Genomic DNA, 17,961 nt, shown 5'->3' with positions numbered 1-17,961 from the left:
TGTAACAATAAAGGAAAGAAAGCTCTTTATGTTCAAGAACAAAGTTGTCACAAATCCAAAGGGTAGAAACTGGCTGTGAAAACACGTGGACTGGATGTTAGAAGAAGGTGTCATTGAAATAAGGGAGCAGAGAAGTCCCAAAGCAGCCTTCCACATGGGCAGAATGGGTAAGTTTAGTGCTCCGAGAAGGAGTGAGCTCATTTTCTGAATGGGATTATGTCACCCACATCCCAAATGAACCCAAAGACTCTTTCCAGTCCTGGGTGAAATACTTGGAAGACTGTTTTCCTCTTTATAATTTATTACCAGGTTAATTTTAGGGACACTTCTAATCTTTCTAGATACTTTTTTCAAAAAGACTGACTCTTTTCAGAGGTCTCTGAATTCCTGCATTTCAGTCACACTGGTCTGCCCTGCCTGAATTCAGCCAGCAAGAATTTGAAAGGAGTTAACCATTATTTGCAGGAATGCTTTCTGGGTGCTCTCACTGACCCTTCCCTTATGATCCACAGAACACCTTGTCAGCATGAACTCTTGTACTATTCCTTGTTTTTGTAGGTCATTCTTAGTTGATAAACACTCACAAAATGCCCAGTTCTCACAGTTGACAGAATGCAAACCTTTGTCCACTTTGCTGATCAGGGGCCAAAGGGTACCTCCAAAGAAATATTATCTCTCTGGTTTCTATTGCTGCATGAAGGCAAAGCCCTCCTGCCTTGGGAAAATAAAGTTTTACTAATAGGCAGGGGCTCTGCTGTAGCTGACCACAGGAACCAAATCTCTGTGCAAATTCATTACTGACTGCATGACCAACACTTTAGTTAGCCTCAAACAAATCCTTTCTGAGCCTGCTTCCGTCGCTACCCACAACACCTTGGCTGACTTCATCTGGGTTTTTATGGGATTAAAGCTCTAGCAAACATTACCACATTTTAGCAACCCTTAAGGAGAAGAAGGTGGCATTGCTTTCATCTCCTGATAAAGAAATTTAACCTTAATGACGAGTCCAGACTTCCCACCAGACACTCTTGATATTCTGCATAGTTTCTCTTAGCACATGGAAAACAAACTATGGGCAACAAGCCCTTGTTGAAGTTTTTCTGATTTTGCTGCAGAAGTTTCTTTCCTTCTAGTTGAGGTAATTACTGAGAAGCACTTACAGCTTTAACCACATTCACAGGTTGGGGACTTTCCAGCTCTGGGAAGGTGTCACAACTTCACCGTGACAGCTAAGCTCTGCAGCAAAGGGGATGATGCTCTCAGTGCATTTGTGAAGCAGCAGCAATGGTGGTGCAAAATAAAGGAGAATGCCACAATGGTGAACAGAAACAAGTGATCCAGTGGAAAGCATGACAGCGATTGCAAGTGACAGCACCAAGAGTCATACTTACCCTCCCGCCGCAGTTTGTCTTAAAAGTAAAATGTGAGGGGGGAGAAAAAGGAAAATTATGCTTTATTAGAGCAGAATTACACCCTCCACAAAGCTAAGGACATGAGGAAACAAGAGGGACTGAAGTCCAATTGGAAAAGTCACCCTTTACTCAGCAGGCTCAGAAATCCTTTCAAACAGTGAAGATAAAGTCACACTAACCTTCACCATCTTTAAGATAGAGAAAATTATACCCCAGAAAAAAAACACTCCAGGGGACTCCATATCCCCTACTTACAGGGCATCCATATGGTACGCTGGCTTTGCAAAACTGCCATCAGTGTTTCCCACATTTGACACAAATCTGTTCCTCCTAGTGCCACCACTCTTAAAAGATGAGATCTAAAGTTGGGTTCCTGAGGCCCCAAAAACACGTGTGGACAGAGTTGATTTACATGCCCTTCTATCAAGCTATGCACTCTGTGTCATTATGAGAATGTCATTCTGCTTTTGAGACTGCACTAATTGCTGCGTTGTGCCCAGGATCGTGGGCTACCACTCCAAAGCCATTAGTGGTGTGGAGCAATCAAGGCACAGTAACCTGGAACCTCTGAGATGCAAATCCCTTTGTGGGATGTGGCCATCCCTTATGCAGTAGCTCTGTAGGACACGTGGCTCTGTCACCATCAGAACCAAAGTACTCCCAGAGAAATCCCATGGTTACTGAGTCACTCCAGCCCAAGCCACCACCCATGCTCTCATCCAGGTTAGAAGCTGCTGTTTGCATTAACCCTTATTAATATAATGCTTCCAAACAACTCTCTACCCAGTGCTCGTCTGCGTTCATAATCTCCCTGCCTGTGAATAGCTTGGTGAGGGAGCTCAGAGGCAGAGCTTTACTGAAGGTGCTGGTTTTATTCATGGGCAATCTGATACTGCACACATGAAATCTTATCTGAGGACCTCTGTTCACTTACTGAGGCAACAGATGCTTGCCTGATGACACAGGGACCCTGGGAGAGACACATGGGCACCACTGAAAAAATATCCAACGTGATCCCAGCTTTCTCAGAGAGCAAGAGAGAGCTGTGGGAATCCACTTTGCACCACAGCATGTACCCACAAACAGAAGAAAAAGGGGCCATGCTCGATGGATAAATACATGTTCCCTAAATGAGTCAATGAGCTATAAATTATTTGCTATCATCATCTGTACTTCTCGGGTGGTATTCAGGTTGCTTGAATTTAGCTTTCCACATGAGTACTACATCTAACCTTGAAGATGGACATGCTCTGACCTAGAGGAGGTTGGACTGCAGACCTTCAACCTGAATTTTCCTTCCAGCATAAACTCTTCTACAATACCTAAGCTCCAGCCAGCTCTAAAGCCATCACCTCATCTGTCAGGCACCTATGTTTGCAAAGCTGAAAGGTGGCCATGGCTCTCTTGGTTCTACCGATCTCTCTGGTGACTGCCCTGGGTGCCTGGTGCACATGGAGACATCCCCACAAATATGATTTTGGCCTGCTAACTTTTGCCAGTTTAACATTATAAATGGCTGTGGCTCCCTGAAGAGAGCTCCATAGAGTAACTCAGTTAATCTAACATGTGAATAAGTTTCTGATCATGCCTTTTTTTCTAAACTGACAGTACAGGGGACTGAGGCATCACACATAACAAATAAGGTGCCTTGGTGAGAGATTAATTTGGGGGTCTCTATTATCCTCCAAGCTTTGGGAAATTAGAGGTGTTTTTTCAGCAGCAATATACCCTACCTCTAGGATTGAAATCCATCTCTGAAAGAAGCAATGAGTATCTTCCAGAGTTGGGGGCAGGAGGCTGTCAACAATATGGGCAGCCTATGTCACACAGTGGTGTGTTCTCCATCACTGCCCAGCTCTAACCCCAAAACATCCTGTCAAAAGACACTGGACATCAAGCAGAACAAGCAGACTTGATAGATAAAATCCTGGATATGGTCTGTTAGTTTATGCTGAGAGGTGAGACTCTACTGCAGTTCTCTCTGGCCTGAAAATCTAGCAGTATTTAGGCCCTTTTAAAAATTAGACAGTAGCTTTGAAAAGGCCTTCAAAGGCACATCAGGCTCTTGCCTGAGTATATGAAAATTGCAGGATTTGAGAGCAATACCAAATTTTCCATATTTGCATAGGCTGAGTACATTAGCTAGTGGCAAACTTACACATGCACACTTCACACTTCTGCCCCAAGAATGTGCACCAGACCACACAGCATATAGCACACTGGTAAAACTAGCACAGAGACCTGAATGCTGTCTCTTGTCCTGCTGAGGAGGTGGCCTTTGAGATGTTATTGCAGAAAAGAGATGCAGTTCTGGTGGGTTCCCTGTAAAACCCTCAATTTCTGAATGTCGGGTTGGGTTGGCAAGGCTGCACTGGTTCCTCTGGGCATGACATGAATGAGTTGATCTAAGGAAGGACACTGTTGACCCCAGAGATGAGCTGTCAGCATCCCAGGCAACCCAGAGCTCATAAGTCATAAACACAGATGGGGATGGGGGAGATGTTTTAGAGCTATTCTGGGAGTTGCACACTTCACTGTTCCCAGTTATTTCATGCATGCACCTCCTCATCCTTCCTTCACCCCTTGTAGCTCCAGCAATTGTTTTCTTCACCTACTTGGGCTGAATGAGTTAATGGTTCAGAGGGAGGATGCAGAAGAGCCACATCCAGAATGCAGCTGCTTTTGCTCTAGGATTACTACAGCATGCACATTGCCTGGGTTGAACTGGTTATTTTGTGTGTAGAAAGTTAACACACATCCCCAAAACTTCTACAGGGGCCACACAGTGACATGGCACAGACTTTGCTCATTACCTGACTCACGGGCTCTTTCACTGGGGCACCCATAAGCTCTGCAATGTGTCCTCTACAGTGCAGAGCCCCTCCACCACCTGGGGCTAGGTGAAGGTAGAAACCCAGGTGCTCAGTTCAATCAAGGTTTACCCCATGTTTTCACCCCATGCTAAGGAGAGTAGGGGGTGCCATTCAGAGCAAGAGGTGGAGGTGGGGAGGACACTCACATAGATGAGGTGCTCCCGATAGCGGATCAACAGGTTCCTGAGGATTCCTGCCTCGTTCAGGTCCCCCAGGCGGATCATGTCCTCCACTCCATGGATGGAGGTGGGGTGCATGGGTTTGATATGGCCGGCGTTCTGCGGGGAAATCCAGTGCTCCTGGGAAGAGGGCAAGGGAAGAAAAAGATAAGTCAAATGAGATACCACTGGGATGAGAGGCAGAAACAACTCACCCTAGACAGAAGGATCAGATGGAAAAACTCATACAGGAGAGCATTAGCACACAGGCCATAGCTTCTATTCCTGGGACATGGCAGTGACTAATTTGAAAGATTCAGAACAGAAGAAGGAAAATATCTTTTGGTGTACTGGAACAGCAAGAGACATGAGACATGAGCCATCCTGACAGGAGCATGATCCAGGGTAGCATGGTCATCCAGCACATCAGGGGAGTTTTTAACAAATGGCAGATTTGTTTTTCCCTTCACACAACCACATTTTCACATCACTGGTTAACCCTCTGCCACAAAATACTGTTGAGCAGAGAAAATATGATTTAGAAAAGGAAAGAGGGATGCACAGGGGTGGCAAAATCACACTTTTATTGTCAGGGTGTTCTCTATACTGATCACTTCTATACTGCTTCAGAAATCACTAGAAATTGGACACAAGAACCCTACTGAACCAAATCTCTTTCTACCATCCTTGACGGGAATGATAGCATTTACAGTTATATCAGTCTGGAAAAAACAAACAAACAAACAAACAAACAAACCAAAAACTATAAAGGACAGAGAACTTCCCCAGATCACTCTCTGCCTGTGTTATAGATGTTACTCTAGAACAGCCACCACTGCACAGAAGTAGAGCTGGAAAACTGAAGGAGAACCAGTGTTTGGGCACATCCTGTACTGGTAGGAGCTCAGGCAGGACTGGATAACAGCAGAGGAAGAGCAGGTCGTTATGGGTTTGCTCAAATCTCCAACTGTACTTTTGAGCCCTCTGTTATAATTGTGCTCAAGAACCTTCTCAACCTTTCACTCCCAGTACAGCCACAATAGGAAATACACAAAATTGTCTTGTCTTTGCAAATAGAAAACTATGGCATAATTGATTCCCAAGGGCATATGAGAAGTCCGTGACAATTATCATGACACTATGAGCCCTGGCCTAGCCAGGCCATAGAGCTGAAGAAGGGTCATGACAGCCCTTTGTACGTACATTGCCTTCATCATCCAGAACCTGGATCTGTCCAGAGTCACACAGTTTAACCACTGCTCCAATGGGGACGTCGAATTCCCGTCCAGTTTTGAGGTCCATCCACACATAATCCCCCTGGAAAGAAAGAGAGAACAGTTACACTCAGGGCTGCAGAAGGTTCAGCAGCCCTTGGGATGTAAGTTGATGATGTTTTGTACCCAAATAATTGTTACAAGTCAAATTACTTCCTTTGTAAACCACAAACTCCCTTTTTCACAGATGCAAAGTAATAGCAGCAGGGCATGCTCCATACAGCATACACCCACTGCATTATGTTTCATGGGCTCATGAGTGGTTGGTTGTCACAGACTGCATCCAGCAAGCAGGTTACAGAGCAATGATACAGACAGAAAAACCCACCCAGGCAGGGGTTTCCCTCTGTGCAATGCACAAACCTAGAAAGTCAAGCTTAGGAGATGGTTCTGAGCTCTGGAAAGCCTTGCCTGAAGGCTTATAGCACATTTTCTCCTTGCAGATAATCACTTTCAAATATACATTCCCCTACCTTGGAAACTGGTGAAAAGGGGATGACTAAAGGGTTAAGAACATACCAGAGGATATATATATATAATTCTTCAGGAGGTCTCCCAGCTGCAGTGATTTGTAGGTGGTCTGTTTACATTTAATACTTCTCAGTGGATTTTTTCTACTGTGAGCATGTCCAGTGGTTTCCTGAAGCTGTGCAAAGTTTTAACATCCATAATCTCAAAGGAAGAGTTTAGATACACATAGCATGAAAAGCTGTGTCCTTTTACATGTTTCAAATGTGTCACCTCTTTCATTTGAGAGCTTTGTTTTCGTTTTGAAAGACACAGCAAGCAGTTGACCCCTATCCACTTGCTCCATGTCACTGGTGATCCTATAGACCTCTTGTCAGTCCTGCTGAGCAAGGCCTATCTGCTCATCAACTCTGTGGATATTAAATTACTCAAATGCAAACAGGCTTTTAAAGAAGCTGTTTTCCTCAATACAAAAGCAAACCCCAAAATAACGCAAAACTGAACTCCCAACCAGGACTCACACTTTATGAAACAAGGTAGAATTATTTTCCACCCCTTATTTTCAGTGCGAAGAGATGCTAAAATTGGGAGCCACCTAGTTAAATCAGTCAGGCATGTTTGAAATGTACTTTTTCATGTATCTGAGCTTAATGTTGTGAACCTGTAGCCCCACCTAATGCCACATCCCTGGGGGAAGCTCTACTTGCACTTATTAAGCAAAATGTAAACGCAGTATCTACCTTCTGAAGTCCTGAAAAACTGCTGGGAGAAGGGAAAGTGAAAAACAGAAGGAATCATTTTGCGTGTTCTCTGATATAAGCTATTTCCTGAGCATCCACTATCGACCATTTCTGTGGACAGAGTATTTATAGATTTGGTTTGACCTAATGGGTTGTTGAACAACCTTCAGCTCCACTCTGGGTGGCGGGAACTGGAGACATTGAGCAATATAAAATGTGGTGAAACATTCACCGTCCAAGTCAGTGCTCACCAGGACTTCCGAGAGGTACTAACGTGTGAGCCACTGGGACATGGACAAACACTACACACAAGGAGTCCCCAGCCATTTTGTGTTAGATTCCACCCTTGGCAGCTGCTTGCTAGGTTTCACCTAGGATGTCAACAATCATCCTGCTTAAATGGAGCTGAAAATCCAGCCCTTAGTTTAGATTTTCTTTTCCTCAGGCAGTTGTGCTACAGCACTGTTACAAGTATCTTTACCCAGCTCATAAAAATACAATATTCAGATCTTTTTCTCATTAACTGCCTTACCTTCACATCTCATAACTCAGTTAAAAAGGAAAAAAGAACAATTAATGACTGCAGTAAGTCATGTGCAGATACATTATAAATTCACTTCTCTTAATATTTATTTCTTCACTCCTTTGATCCAAAGCTCTCAAAAGCATTTCAGAGTGTTCAGCACTGTTATCCTTGCTGCATAGCTGAGCAAATTCATGCACAGGGTGGGTAACTTGATCAGGGTGTCAGCAAGAGAAGAGCCAGGTTGCTCAGTCCCTGCTCAGCAAAATGCCCTTCTGACACCTCAGCAGCTGTGTAAAAATTGCTCTCAATCAAGAAAACAAAAACTGTAATGCTGAGAGTTTTTTAAATCTCTAATTTTGAATAGCTGTAAAAGCTTCATGTCTTGTTACCACACAGCTGAGATAAAATGGCAGTCTGCTCTCCCTAAGGTAAATTGATACGATACTACCACTAAGACAACTCCTGTGCTTTGCCTGCCCAATGCACAGAGTGCTCATCCTCTCAAAATGCTCCTTCTAAACATGTTAGAGTGCAGTTCTTAAAACTGGTGAAAAAAAGCAAGGCTTATGGGATGGGGTAAGCTGGTAAGCTCAGAAAGATCTGGGAGGGTTAAGAAATAACATCACTTATTAAGAGTGGTGACCTATTTCCTTCCCTGACTTTGATCAATTTGATATAAAACTCATGGAAGTCAGTTACATTCCTTCTTCTGATGCAATCACCTTCAGACCAGCCCAAAAAGCAACAGATACATTAGGGATTTCAGGGCAAACTAGAGTGATTCATGCATTTACCAGCTTGGGTAGACTGGCTTATATGTTGCATAACCTGCCACATGCCTAGACTGATGCAGTTTATTTTCCAACACACACGACAGAGTACTGGAGAAGTGAGAATACCACCAGTCACTTTACAGTATTAACATGGCTCAACTCTTTCTCCTCAATGCAGCCATTGTTTGCTAGTGTCCTTCCAAATGCTCTGGGGCAGACCCTCAGGACATCACAAGTTATGGGCAGTGACAACCCAGCAGGGGTGCAAGAGGAGGAACCACCACAATGGGTGAACACAATTCATAAAGAGAATCTTTAGAAGGAGCGTCCAAATGCAGTGAGCAAGAAAATTGTACCACAGGGGAGCTACAGTGCTTGGGGGGGAACAAAGACTCAGGAGAAAGGTGAGAGAAGCTGGCACAAACAGTATGAGGATCCCATCAGACAGCGAGACCAATTTCAAAGTAGCCTGAAAGCTCCCAGCCATGCTCAGAGCTTGGGACCCCCTACCTTACCGCTAAAATGGTCGTGGGCTTCAGGGCCTGGTTGACGTTGCGGAGTAGTGTCCATTTGCCCTGGTCTCTCTCCTGATCTTCTACCACCTCAGGGCATGGCTGCACGAAAACGACTTTCTTCTTCTTCAACATCTCCAAAATCTTGCGGTGATATTTGTCCCTCTCTCTGTTTTCTACATGTATTCCACCATGAATGCCAAAGAGCTGTGGCCAGTTTGCTTTAGACCTCCAGTGTGACCATGTCTGCTGCTTGTGGGACACTCTCTGACCTGATTCACAATATAGCTCTTGGTAAAGATCTTCTCCTAGCAGAAAAATTTCCATGCACCAGCCATGGTCCTCCACTGGCCAGCTAGCATGCTCACTCCATACAACTCGCACTGCAGAAGTCTCAAACCAAACTGAACAACTTTGCTTCTCTTCACTTAAATTCTTCCAGTCTCTCCAGCAAGGGGTGATACTTGGTTGGAGACTTGAAGGACACTGCAACCACCCGTTCTGGAAAAACGACTGTAGGATTAACAGGAAACCCCTTCATTTCCCCATGACTTCTCTCTGTTACCGTCCTTTCTTAGTGAAATAACCATCTGCCAGCTTGAGGACTTTCAGCACAGAACACACTCAGGTACTTATTAATCCACAAATGCAGTCAGTCCCCATGCAACACATGGCATTTAATCAACCTAATACCTTTACATACCAAATTAACCAAAGCGCAGCGGGAACTCAAAACCAGAGGCCATCTGCATTTTCTTTAAACTGATCGCCTTGAGTAGATCCATAGCAACTGAATTTTAAATAATTGAGTAGAAGGTGTTCAGAGCAGCACAGCCTCTGTGCCTATAGGTGAGAAAAGTGCTTGGACTGTGGATGAAAATATGCTGAACATGAGGACAACGGAGATAACGAGATTGCACTGACTCTACATCTGGCTGCTCTACAGACCCATTTCTACAATCTCTCCTTCTATGTAGGGGAGGCTGGTTGTTCCTGTAAGGACTAATCAGGACTGCTGGCCCAACCAGAAAAGCACAAGACATTTTACAGTCACCCCAGGTTTGCTTTTTCCTGTCCTATCTTAGATACACTTGAGATTTCTCATTTTCATCTAGGAGAGGTTATTGTGCTCATTTAGAGAATTTCAGACCACAATCTCTTCCACAGAAATTCTGACTCTAACTCAGCACCATTTGTACAGAGCAGGGCAAGGCATGACTAGATAGTGGTGCAGCTGCTAAGCTTTCTGTGCCATTCTCATTTATCACTATGTTAGTGCAGAACTCTACTGATGCCTTGTTTCCACAGGGGTTTTACTTCATTTGTCCGTGATGCAAAGGACATATTCATGGTGGAAAATTATCTAGAGGAACAAAGGCTTCATAGATCCTCTCACTGGGACACAATCACCAATAACAACCATACATGATGGGTACATCAAACTCATACAGAGCTACTTCTGCTCATCAGGGAACAGCAGTGAAAACAGTGAGGCAAGTCCTGCCCAAAGGGCAGATAATAGATTAATAACTTTGTATGCTTAAGCCATATTACAAAGCCCTGAAAAAATAAAGTATCTAATTCTTGTAGCTGTGCAGGTGATTTAAGCAAGAGGTTGAGTCTCATGGATAAGAAGGAAGTTTAGAGATTAGTAAGATGGATGTCTACAGTCCACCAAAGGAGCAAGCAAAATGCAATAGTAATGTAGGAAGAAGGAGTCACATATCAAATGTAGCAATCTCATGGGAGATGTCTACCTCTTATTTACTGTTGTAAATAACTGCATTTTTGTTCCCCTAGAAAGTACAAGATAGATATCCAATCAAAGTTAATAATCAATAAGAAGATGCACATGGAAGGGAGGAGTGAGTAAATGTATGTAAAGGGACCCATAAGACTGGCTTTTTGGATTTGAGTTGGGCCCCACAGATGCTCTTTGCTCATCAGCACACCTTTCCTCACTGCCACACCACCGTAACTGGAGCAGTGTGGGAGCAGCAGATCTGACAAAGAGCAGCAAATGTATTTATCTCATTTTGTACTGGAGCCCACATTACGATCACTGCTCAGATACACCCTATACCATATTTCTAAAGCTGTGTATCTCCCTGTACTGCCAAAGAGTAAACTAAGGAGCAGAGGAGTGGAATGATTTGCTCTAGCTTATGCTTGGAGCAAAGAGATGGAAGCCCAGAGGGATGAATCCAGTCTCTGCAGTTCTGTTACATGAGTGTCTTATTTTTTCCCTGATGCTGATGCTGCTGGAGGTCTGTAATTCCACACATCTCCAATCCATATTTTTTGCATTGCTACTCTGCTAGCAGGAGGTTTATTGGGCACTTGTTAGACAGTCACGTGTGTCAGCCAGAGGCACTTGGCATTTGCAATGCTGTCTGTCTGAATGGCCCGAGCATGCTGGCTCCTGGAAATGGGAAATCCCATCCCTCTGAAGGGATGACCCTGCTTGGAAACCAGCCTCCTTTCCACATACATCAAGGGGCAGAGCAACAGCATCAAGCCTCCTATCAGCATGCTCTTTCTAAGGGAATGTGCTATGCCTTATGTGGGAAAAAAAAAATAAACACACTTAGAACAATAAGGGGAGGGACATGATGAAGGAAAACAAACCTTTAGCTGGCTGGCAGCCCGTCAGCAATGCCATCCGGTTTAGATTACAGCTCCCTGGGGTAACATTAGACTCTTCACTGCAGAGGTAGAAGTATGAGCCCGAAGAGCCATGCTGGACCCTGATCTGATGATTTATTACACCTCTGCAGCAGTAGGCACAGCTGAGAGCAAGATCCTGCTGTGACACACTTTGTGCACACACATAGTAAGGGGCAAATGCTTCTCCTAAGGAATGAATGTGACCCAGGCAATAGGTTTAGGCTGCTGCTGAGACCTCATCTCTCATTAAGTGCTACTGTGGTGGTGTGGACCTCACTGCTGTAGAAAAAGGGGAAATGCCACCTGCAAGAAGAACCCTCACAGCATGTGAACTACCTAATTTAATGAAAGCTTGGGGGGGAGGATTTCCCCGCCTGTTTTTCAGACCCAAAGAAAATCCATCAGACACCTCCAGGGCTGAGGAAGTGTTCTTGAACCAGTTATTTTGTAGCTATCACTGAAAAGCTGAGTTATTCAGTGGAACAGGTCAGGTGGGAGTCAGGCAACAGTGACAGGGAAACCCAGTGCATATGTTCACCTCTGAGCAAGACATCCAGATATTTTCTAGATGATCATTGTAGGTCCCTTCCAACCAAAATATTTTATTCTATTCTGCTCTACATTCAAGGGGAAGAAAGAGACATTTCTATGGTCACCTCTTTATAATGCAGGTAATTAAACTAGGACTTAAAGGGGGGGTGTGAAGAGGGCAGTTTGGAGGTAGAAATCCACAGTACAGATGTCCAAAGCTAGTGAAGGTGGCTCCTACCCCCAGAATGGATGCTGAAAGGTCCTGAGGGCTGATAGGGTATGGAAAATCACTGGTTATCAGAGGCCGTCAGTGGATTCAGGGCAGCAGTGCTGCACCGATTACTCCCTGCAACATTAAATTTACTTTTCTAAAATATGAAAGATGATTCTCTGCAGAATGGATGTTGATACACTGTTTGGGAAAAATCTCTGACAACTGATGTAAACCAACCTGTTTATGCAGCTTTTTTTTTTTTTTTTTTCTTGAAACAAGCATAATCGCATAGCCCAGGTCTCCAAAGAGCTATATCCAAGCCGAGTCCTTTACTTCCTCACTGCTCATCTTTGAAGCAGAAAACCCTTAGTGCACACAGACATAAGGGCAAACATAGGTATTCCCCCAGCTCCAAATTTCAACACCTTTTGGACAGCAGACTGAAATCTAAAAGTGCTAGTGCATCACAGCATATTATGCTAGTGCAGACTTCCAACAGCTACCTGAATCCTTTGGGCAGTATAATGTCTGTACTCTACTAAAACACATATCATCACCTCTAGATATCACCTGTCTGATTCAATTCAGCTCTCGATTACATGGGTGTACCCTGCTCAGTTTAATGGGGCTTCTCCTGGATCCACAGCTGTGCAACCCATGGGAGAATTAGGACTGCTCATCTCTATTCTTTGCACTCATCTCTAGCTGTGCAATTGCTACCAGCATCAAGAAAAGTTGGGAAAGGAAGAAAAATTTAATTTCTCCTTAACAATGAACCGTAGCACAAGAAACACACATGCTGGTAGTCAGTAACCCTAATAATTTTGCTGCTTCATAAATAAATAAATAAGATTTTCTTCCCAATTTCTTGTAGCACATCAGGCACCAGCTGTCAGCCAAGGTAACATGCTACACACAAAGGCTTTCTGAAGCAAAGGCAGGGATGCAAGAGGAATTGTTAAATAATTCAATAATCAATGCACCGCTCGCTCATCCTGTAACTTCGATACTGACAGGAGGAAAAAAACAACCCACAAACGTGGCACCCCTCCCAACATTTTCCCATTTAGTCCTGAGGGATAGTCAAAGACTCTGTGAGCAAAAATGATGGATTTAATCAAGTTTGCAGGGACACAATCCAGCGTGGTGTAACAAGGCTTAGCTCCCAGTGCTGTCTGACCTCATCCCTGGGTTTTGGCAAGGAGCTTATTTGTGGCTGTTTGGGACTTCTCGTCTCAGGAATGCGTTTAAGCATACAAACAAACACAGAGATAGAAGATTTAATCCGTGACTCCTACAGCATTACCATTGCAGGTGAAGGGGAGAATCCAGAAATCCGTTGACATTACAAGCAGATTAGGCTGGCCCCAGGCATCACCCACCCAAAAGACGTGCCAGAGCACTGCCTATCAGAGTCCTGTCCTAAATGCAAATGGAAGAAATCCAAAGGACGATGACAGAGCACAGAGCAATCATAAGACGTTCAAATCTGGAAAACCGGAGAAGGGAAAATAAAACCAGGCGGGAGCACTTTAGGATGGGAGCATGTAATTTAGTACTGTTAGACCAAGACATTCAGGTCCTAGGAGCAGAGAGGTTGCACTGGTACTACACTGGGAGCTCTCAGATCCACTCTAGATCGACCAACAAAGGTCACCCCCGTCCCCCAAGCAAAGGTTGGTGCAGCTAATTGCTCCTTAGTTTGCAATGGGAGATAATATGGAATCCCCTTGCCCTTAGCCACCCAGAAGCAAAGATTTTGGACATTTTCCTTTAAATGCATGTTGTTCTGTATGTTGAGCTTTAGGAAGATGGGACTAAGGGAATGACATCTCATTCTCTGAGCACAGTTTGGGAGGGATGCTGGTTGCAGCAGGTTCCTATGGCTGGTCAATACAGCTAAGCTGCGTGCTCCCATCTCTCTTTGATTTCAACCCACGGTGAACTGGCTCATGGATTTAACCCAGCAGCAATGTTTTCCTGTGTTTTTGCAAAGTGTTTTGCTGCTTTAGCCCCTGAACTGGCTAATCAGACAATCTGCCAAGCCCCAGAGGAGGAGCGGGGAGAGCAGCAGAGACGTGCAGCACGGCTGCCGGAGCAGAGCTGCTGCCTGTGCACGTATCGGCTGTGGCATCACCGAGCAGCACTGATGGAGGTTTTGCCTCACTCATGGATGAGCTTTATTCCCAGGGTGAAGGCAGAGAGCTGTTTGATTTGATTCATGAAAGAAGAGTCCCAGCTGATGAGCACAAGAGCTACAAGAACTATGCAACAGATGGAGGTAATCAGGTATTTCCTCCCAACAGTTTTCTGCCTCTGAGGCATACAGCCTTTTCAAGTTCACAATGATTCACAAAAAGGACACAGTTTGCATTCCAATGTACAGTACTGATGAAGGGGAAAAATAATAAAAAAATATTATTCACAGAAATGTAAATTGGAAGGGATGTTTTTAATCCTGGCTCAGAAAGGCTGTTCAAAGCAGCCTAAAAACAACCACATGAATCCAATTGTTTTACCTGATATTATTCCTGGGGAAACAAAACAGGATTTTTCCATTGTATGCTATAAAATCTCTTTTACTTTTCATAGGCAACCTGTCAAATTATCTTTCAGAGTTTCAGCTTCATCCTTCGTGCTCTAGGAAGATCCTTTCTCCTTCATTTCCTTACTTAAGGCTCCTCCCTCCCTCCTCCCTGCCTTTTCACAACCTCACTGAGATCTAGTCTGCAATTAGTTCCTGTGTACCAAATAGACATGAGTGTACTGTAATCTGCACAGCTATTCCTGCATAAACAGAAATGTAGACAGAGAGCAAAGTGCTTAATCCTCGTAAAAATGTATTATTTTCCCATATAGTAGTAATCTATACTTGTGTTAATGAGGTTTTCCCAGTAGAAATGTGTCTGTGCTAAGAGTCTGCATTAGCCAAAGTGGCACTGATATGTCTAGACAAGCTCTACCACTTTAAATAGCATGTCTCATCTTCAGAAATATCGAATAAAAGGGGGGTGATGCTGTTTTTCCTTCACTGCCATGCCAGATCTGAGCAGCACTGCCCTTTTTATACACTGCTTTTGCTTATCCACTGAGGGTTGTCTTGGTTACTGAGGATAGTGAGCGGGTCTGGATGAAGGTTAGTTTGAAGCTCAGTCAATAGCATCTTGAGGGATGAAGTGAACTGCTCCAGGGGTGTGTTTGAGAAGCCAGTTCCTGAGACGAATGGATGCCAGGAGAAAGCATGATGAAAAACAAAAAAAATCATACTGGTAATGCTTGTGATGCAACCCAAAATGTCTTGATACTGGTTTTTGTTCCTTAGGTGCCAGTCACAAGGGTGAAGGATGCTGCGATACCAGTATCTTCCTTTCAAAGGAGAAAAGATACTCCCAGTTGTAAAAAAAAATCTTGAGAATGTGAAGCACCTGGACTTTTTTGTCATGAGGAAACATAACAAAAAGACTCCTACTATTGTTTATTAAAACCCAGCAAAATCATTCATATTTCATTGCTTGCTTCATGGGTTTGAAGACTCCAAGGTTGGCTTCATGCAAGACCAGCCTTGAAATGGAAACCCAGAGCAGGTTGGTAATTGCAGCCACTCACCTGGATTCATTAAGCCCCTCTGCCAATTGTGTTTGGAAAAATTCCCAAACTGCTGGTGGTGGGACCCTCTGAGGGAGGAGGTGGACCAGCCACAGAGCTCTGTTGTGGGCTCCAGGCAGTACAATACCAGCCCCATCTGCTGTAACTCTCTGGAATTACCAAGTGCATCAGGAGGTTTGTTTCTGATGATTCTCCATGAGTTTTAATTAAACTTTCATGCTATTAGTACCCTAAGCAGAATGAGGAATGACGGAGTGTGCATTTTAATCCCAAATTTCGCACCATCACTGTTGGGCTGTGGAAGGTGTGAAATTCTGCAAGGCTCTGGAAAAAAGTAGGGACCCCAGAGAACAACCAGGTTAATTAAGGGTCTGAAGGAACCAGTCATCAAATCCACCTAGACAAACCCTAGCCTAGAGGTTGAAAACAGACAAAGAATGGAGTTTTTAGGTTGTTATGAGATGATAGAGATAGGGACAAACATCACTATTCAAATCACAGCTGTGGTTGGCAGATCCAGCCAAGATGGTTGTCTTGTTGGATGAGGACACATACACATGTGCACTGTGGATACCTTCAAACTGTGAGTTTGGGACAGCTTAACAGTTAATGGTTTATAGCTTGTTGGGCATATATTGAAGAGACCTGGCTTTCAGAAAGCAATCAGAAGCCAGACCCTGAACATCAGTCCTTTTTACACACAGAAACCCAGAAACCTTCTTCAAAATCCAAGGCCCACCAAATAATCACCAGCCACTGAAAACAAAGCAATAGCCACAACCTGAAAAGGCAAGTTGGACCTATTTCTTACATGAAATTATCAAGGAATGATGGCTGGTAAGATTGCCAGTGGGATTAGACTTCCAAATGGACATCCTGAACTCTAGTAATTAGAAGAATAAAACCATAAATGAAATAAGCTTTGCATGATTTTGGCAGAGGTTGGTACTTCTTATTTTCCTCATGGATATTTTATTACATGGATGGTCCATTCTGCATATGCTGCACAGGGGGATGAGGCTTCCAGAGGGGTTTTGTCTTACATTTTATCCACTTTACAATGAAAGGGTGCATTACCCATCGGTTTTGTTAAATGTTACTCCTGGAACAAAACTTTTGGGTTTGTTGTGGGTTTTCAAGGTGCTTAACATGGCAGAGATCCTGGTCCAGCAGCAGGCAGCTGGTTGGTTTTCATGTGAAAACCTAGTAAAGGGAAATTAATTCTTGTGAAGAATCCTCATCAGTTTTATACTTGTTTTGAGAAACTCAATAATTGCTATACAGCCTTGATTGTGAGACTGCAAGAGTATCATCACATAGATATAGTAATTATGCATATGTTTCTGTAAGGAACGGGCTGACAGGGTATCAGGATGAAAATATGGTTAATGCCTCCATTGCATTTTGCTGGATACGAATGCTGTTGAACTTCAAGCATCTACTTAATGGGAAAGAGCTGCCTGTCTGTCTCACACCGAATCTAGCTATTTTATGGGGTTAAGGGGCAGTAAAATGCCTTTACAAAGTGATTTGCAGATCATGAAAATGCAGTGTGTGACCTTAAGACTCATTTGCCAGAAAGGGTGCTGGCAATAAAATGTCTGTCTGTGTGGTAGGAGATGCACATAAATTGCTTACACTGCATTCACACTGGCTTCACAAAAGGCTTCCAAGTTGTGGTGTGTGAAATCACTGGCAAGGCTCTGCCCCAGGTAGGAATTCTTCCCAGTCTTAAAACCAAGCAGCATTTGGCTCTTTCTTCTTCAGCATAAAAATAAGCCAACCTCTTTTTTTCCAGGGTTCTGCTAAAGTGACTGGGGTAAGAGTGGAGGGCTTCTGCTTTTTGGTAAAAGAGTTGGGAGGGAGAAATACTATCAGGATATAAGTGGAGTTTGCTCAGACAGGACATGAAAATGGGTGTGCAAGGTTACGACCCACAAAAAGACTCTCTAAGGTAGCATCCTATCTTCACCAGTGGCCCATGTGGATGCTTAGGTCAGAGTGGACAAGTCTGTAGAGTTACTTCTTTAAAATACTCTTCCAGTCCAAAAATAACAGGACATCAGCCGAAGTCAGTAGGGACTAGGTTCAGAAAAATGCAATGGAGGTGGGTGGCACACCTGGAGAAGTAAGGAAGCTGGACAAGTGCTTGGAAGGGAGATGCATTAGGGAACACTAACCAAATAAATCATATCAGGCTTGAGAAA

The 17,961-nt window shown here is 43.9% G+C and overlaps 1 protein-coding gene across 6 annotated transcripts in view; it reads right to left on the bottom strand.

The window, feature by feature from the left end:
• MYO7A (myosin VIIA) overlaps nucleotides 1-17,961 on the bottom strand; it is a 103,486-nt gene that overhangs the window by 59,184 nt on the left and 26,341 nt on the right. For 4 of the 6 annotated variants that reach the window (XM_042792839.1, XM_042792842.1, XM_042792841.1 and 1 more), the window contains exons 3-5: nucleotides 5,647-5,760; nucleotides 4,432-4,584; nucleotides 1,392-1,409 (exon numbers count right to left, since the gene is read on the bottom strand). In XM_042792839.1, coding sequence (XP_042648773.1) covers nucleotides 1,392-1,409; nucleotides 4,432-4,584; nucleotides 5,647-5,760 — 285 coding nt within the window. The remainder of the gene's footprint in view (nucleotides 1-1,391; nucleotides 1,410-4,431; nucleotides 4,585-5,646; nucleotides 5,761-17,961) is intronic. The other 2 variants (XM_042792840.1, XM_042792844.1) reach the window with 1 other exon arrangement.

This window comes from Tyto alba, unplaced genomic scaffold (assembly GCF_018691265.1).
Source record: "Tyto alba isolate M040663 unplaced genomic scaffold, T.alba_DEE_v4.0 Super-Scaffold_2, whole genome shotgun sequence".
Classification (NCBI taxonomy): domain Eukaryota; kingdom Metazoa; phylum Chordata; class Aves; order Strigiformes; family Tytonidae; genus Tyto; species Tyto alba.
This window is presented reverse-complemented; position numbering and strand designations above follow the sequence as displayed.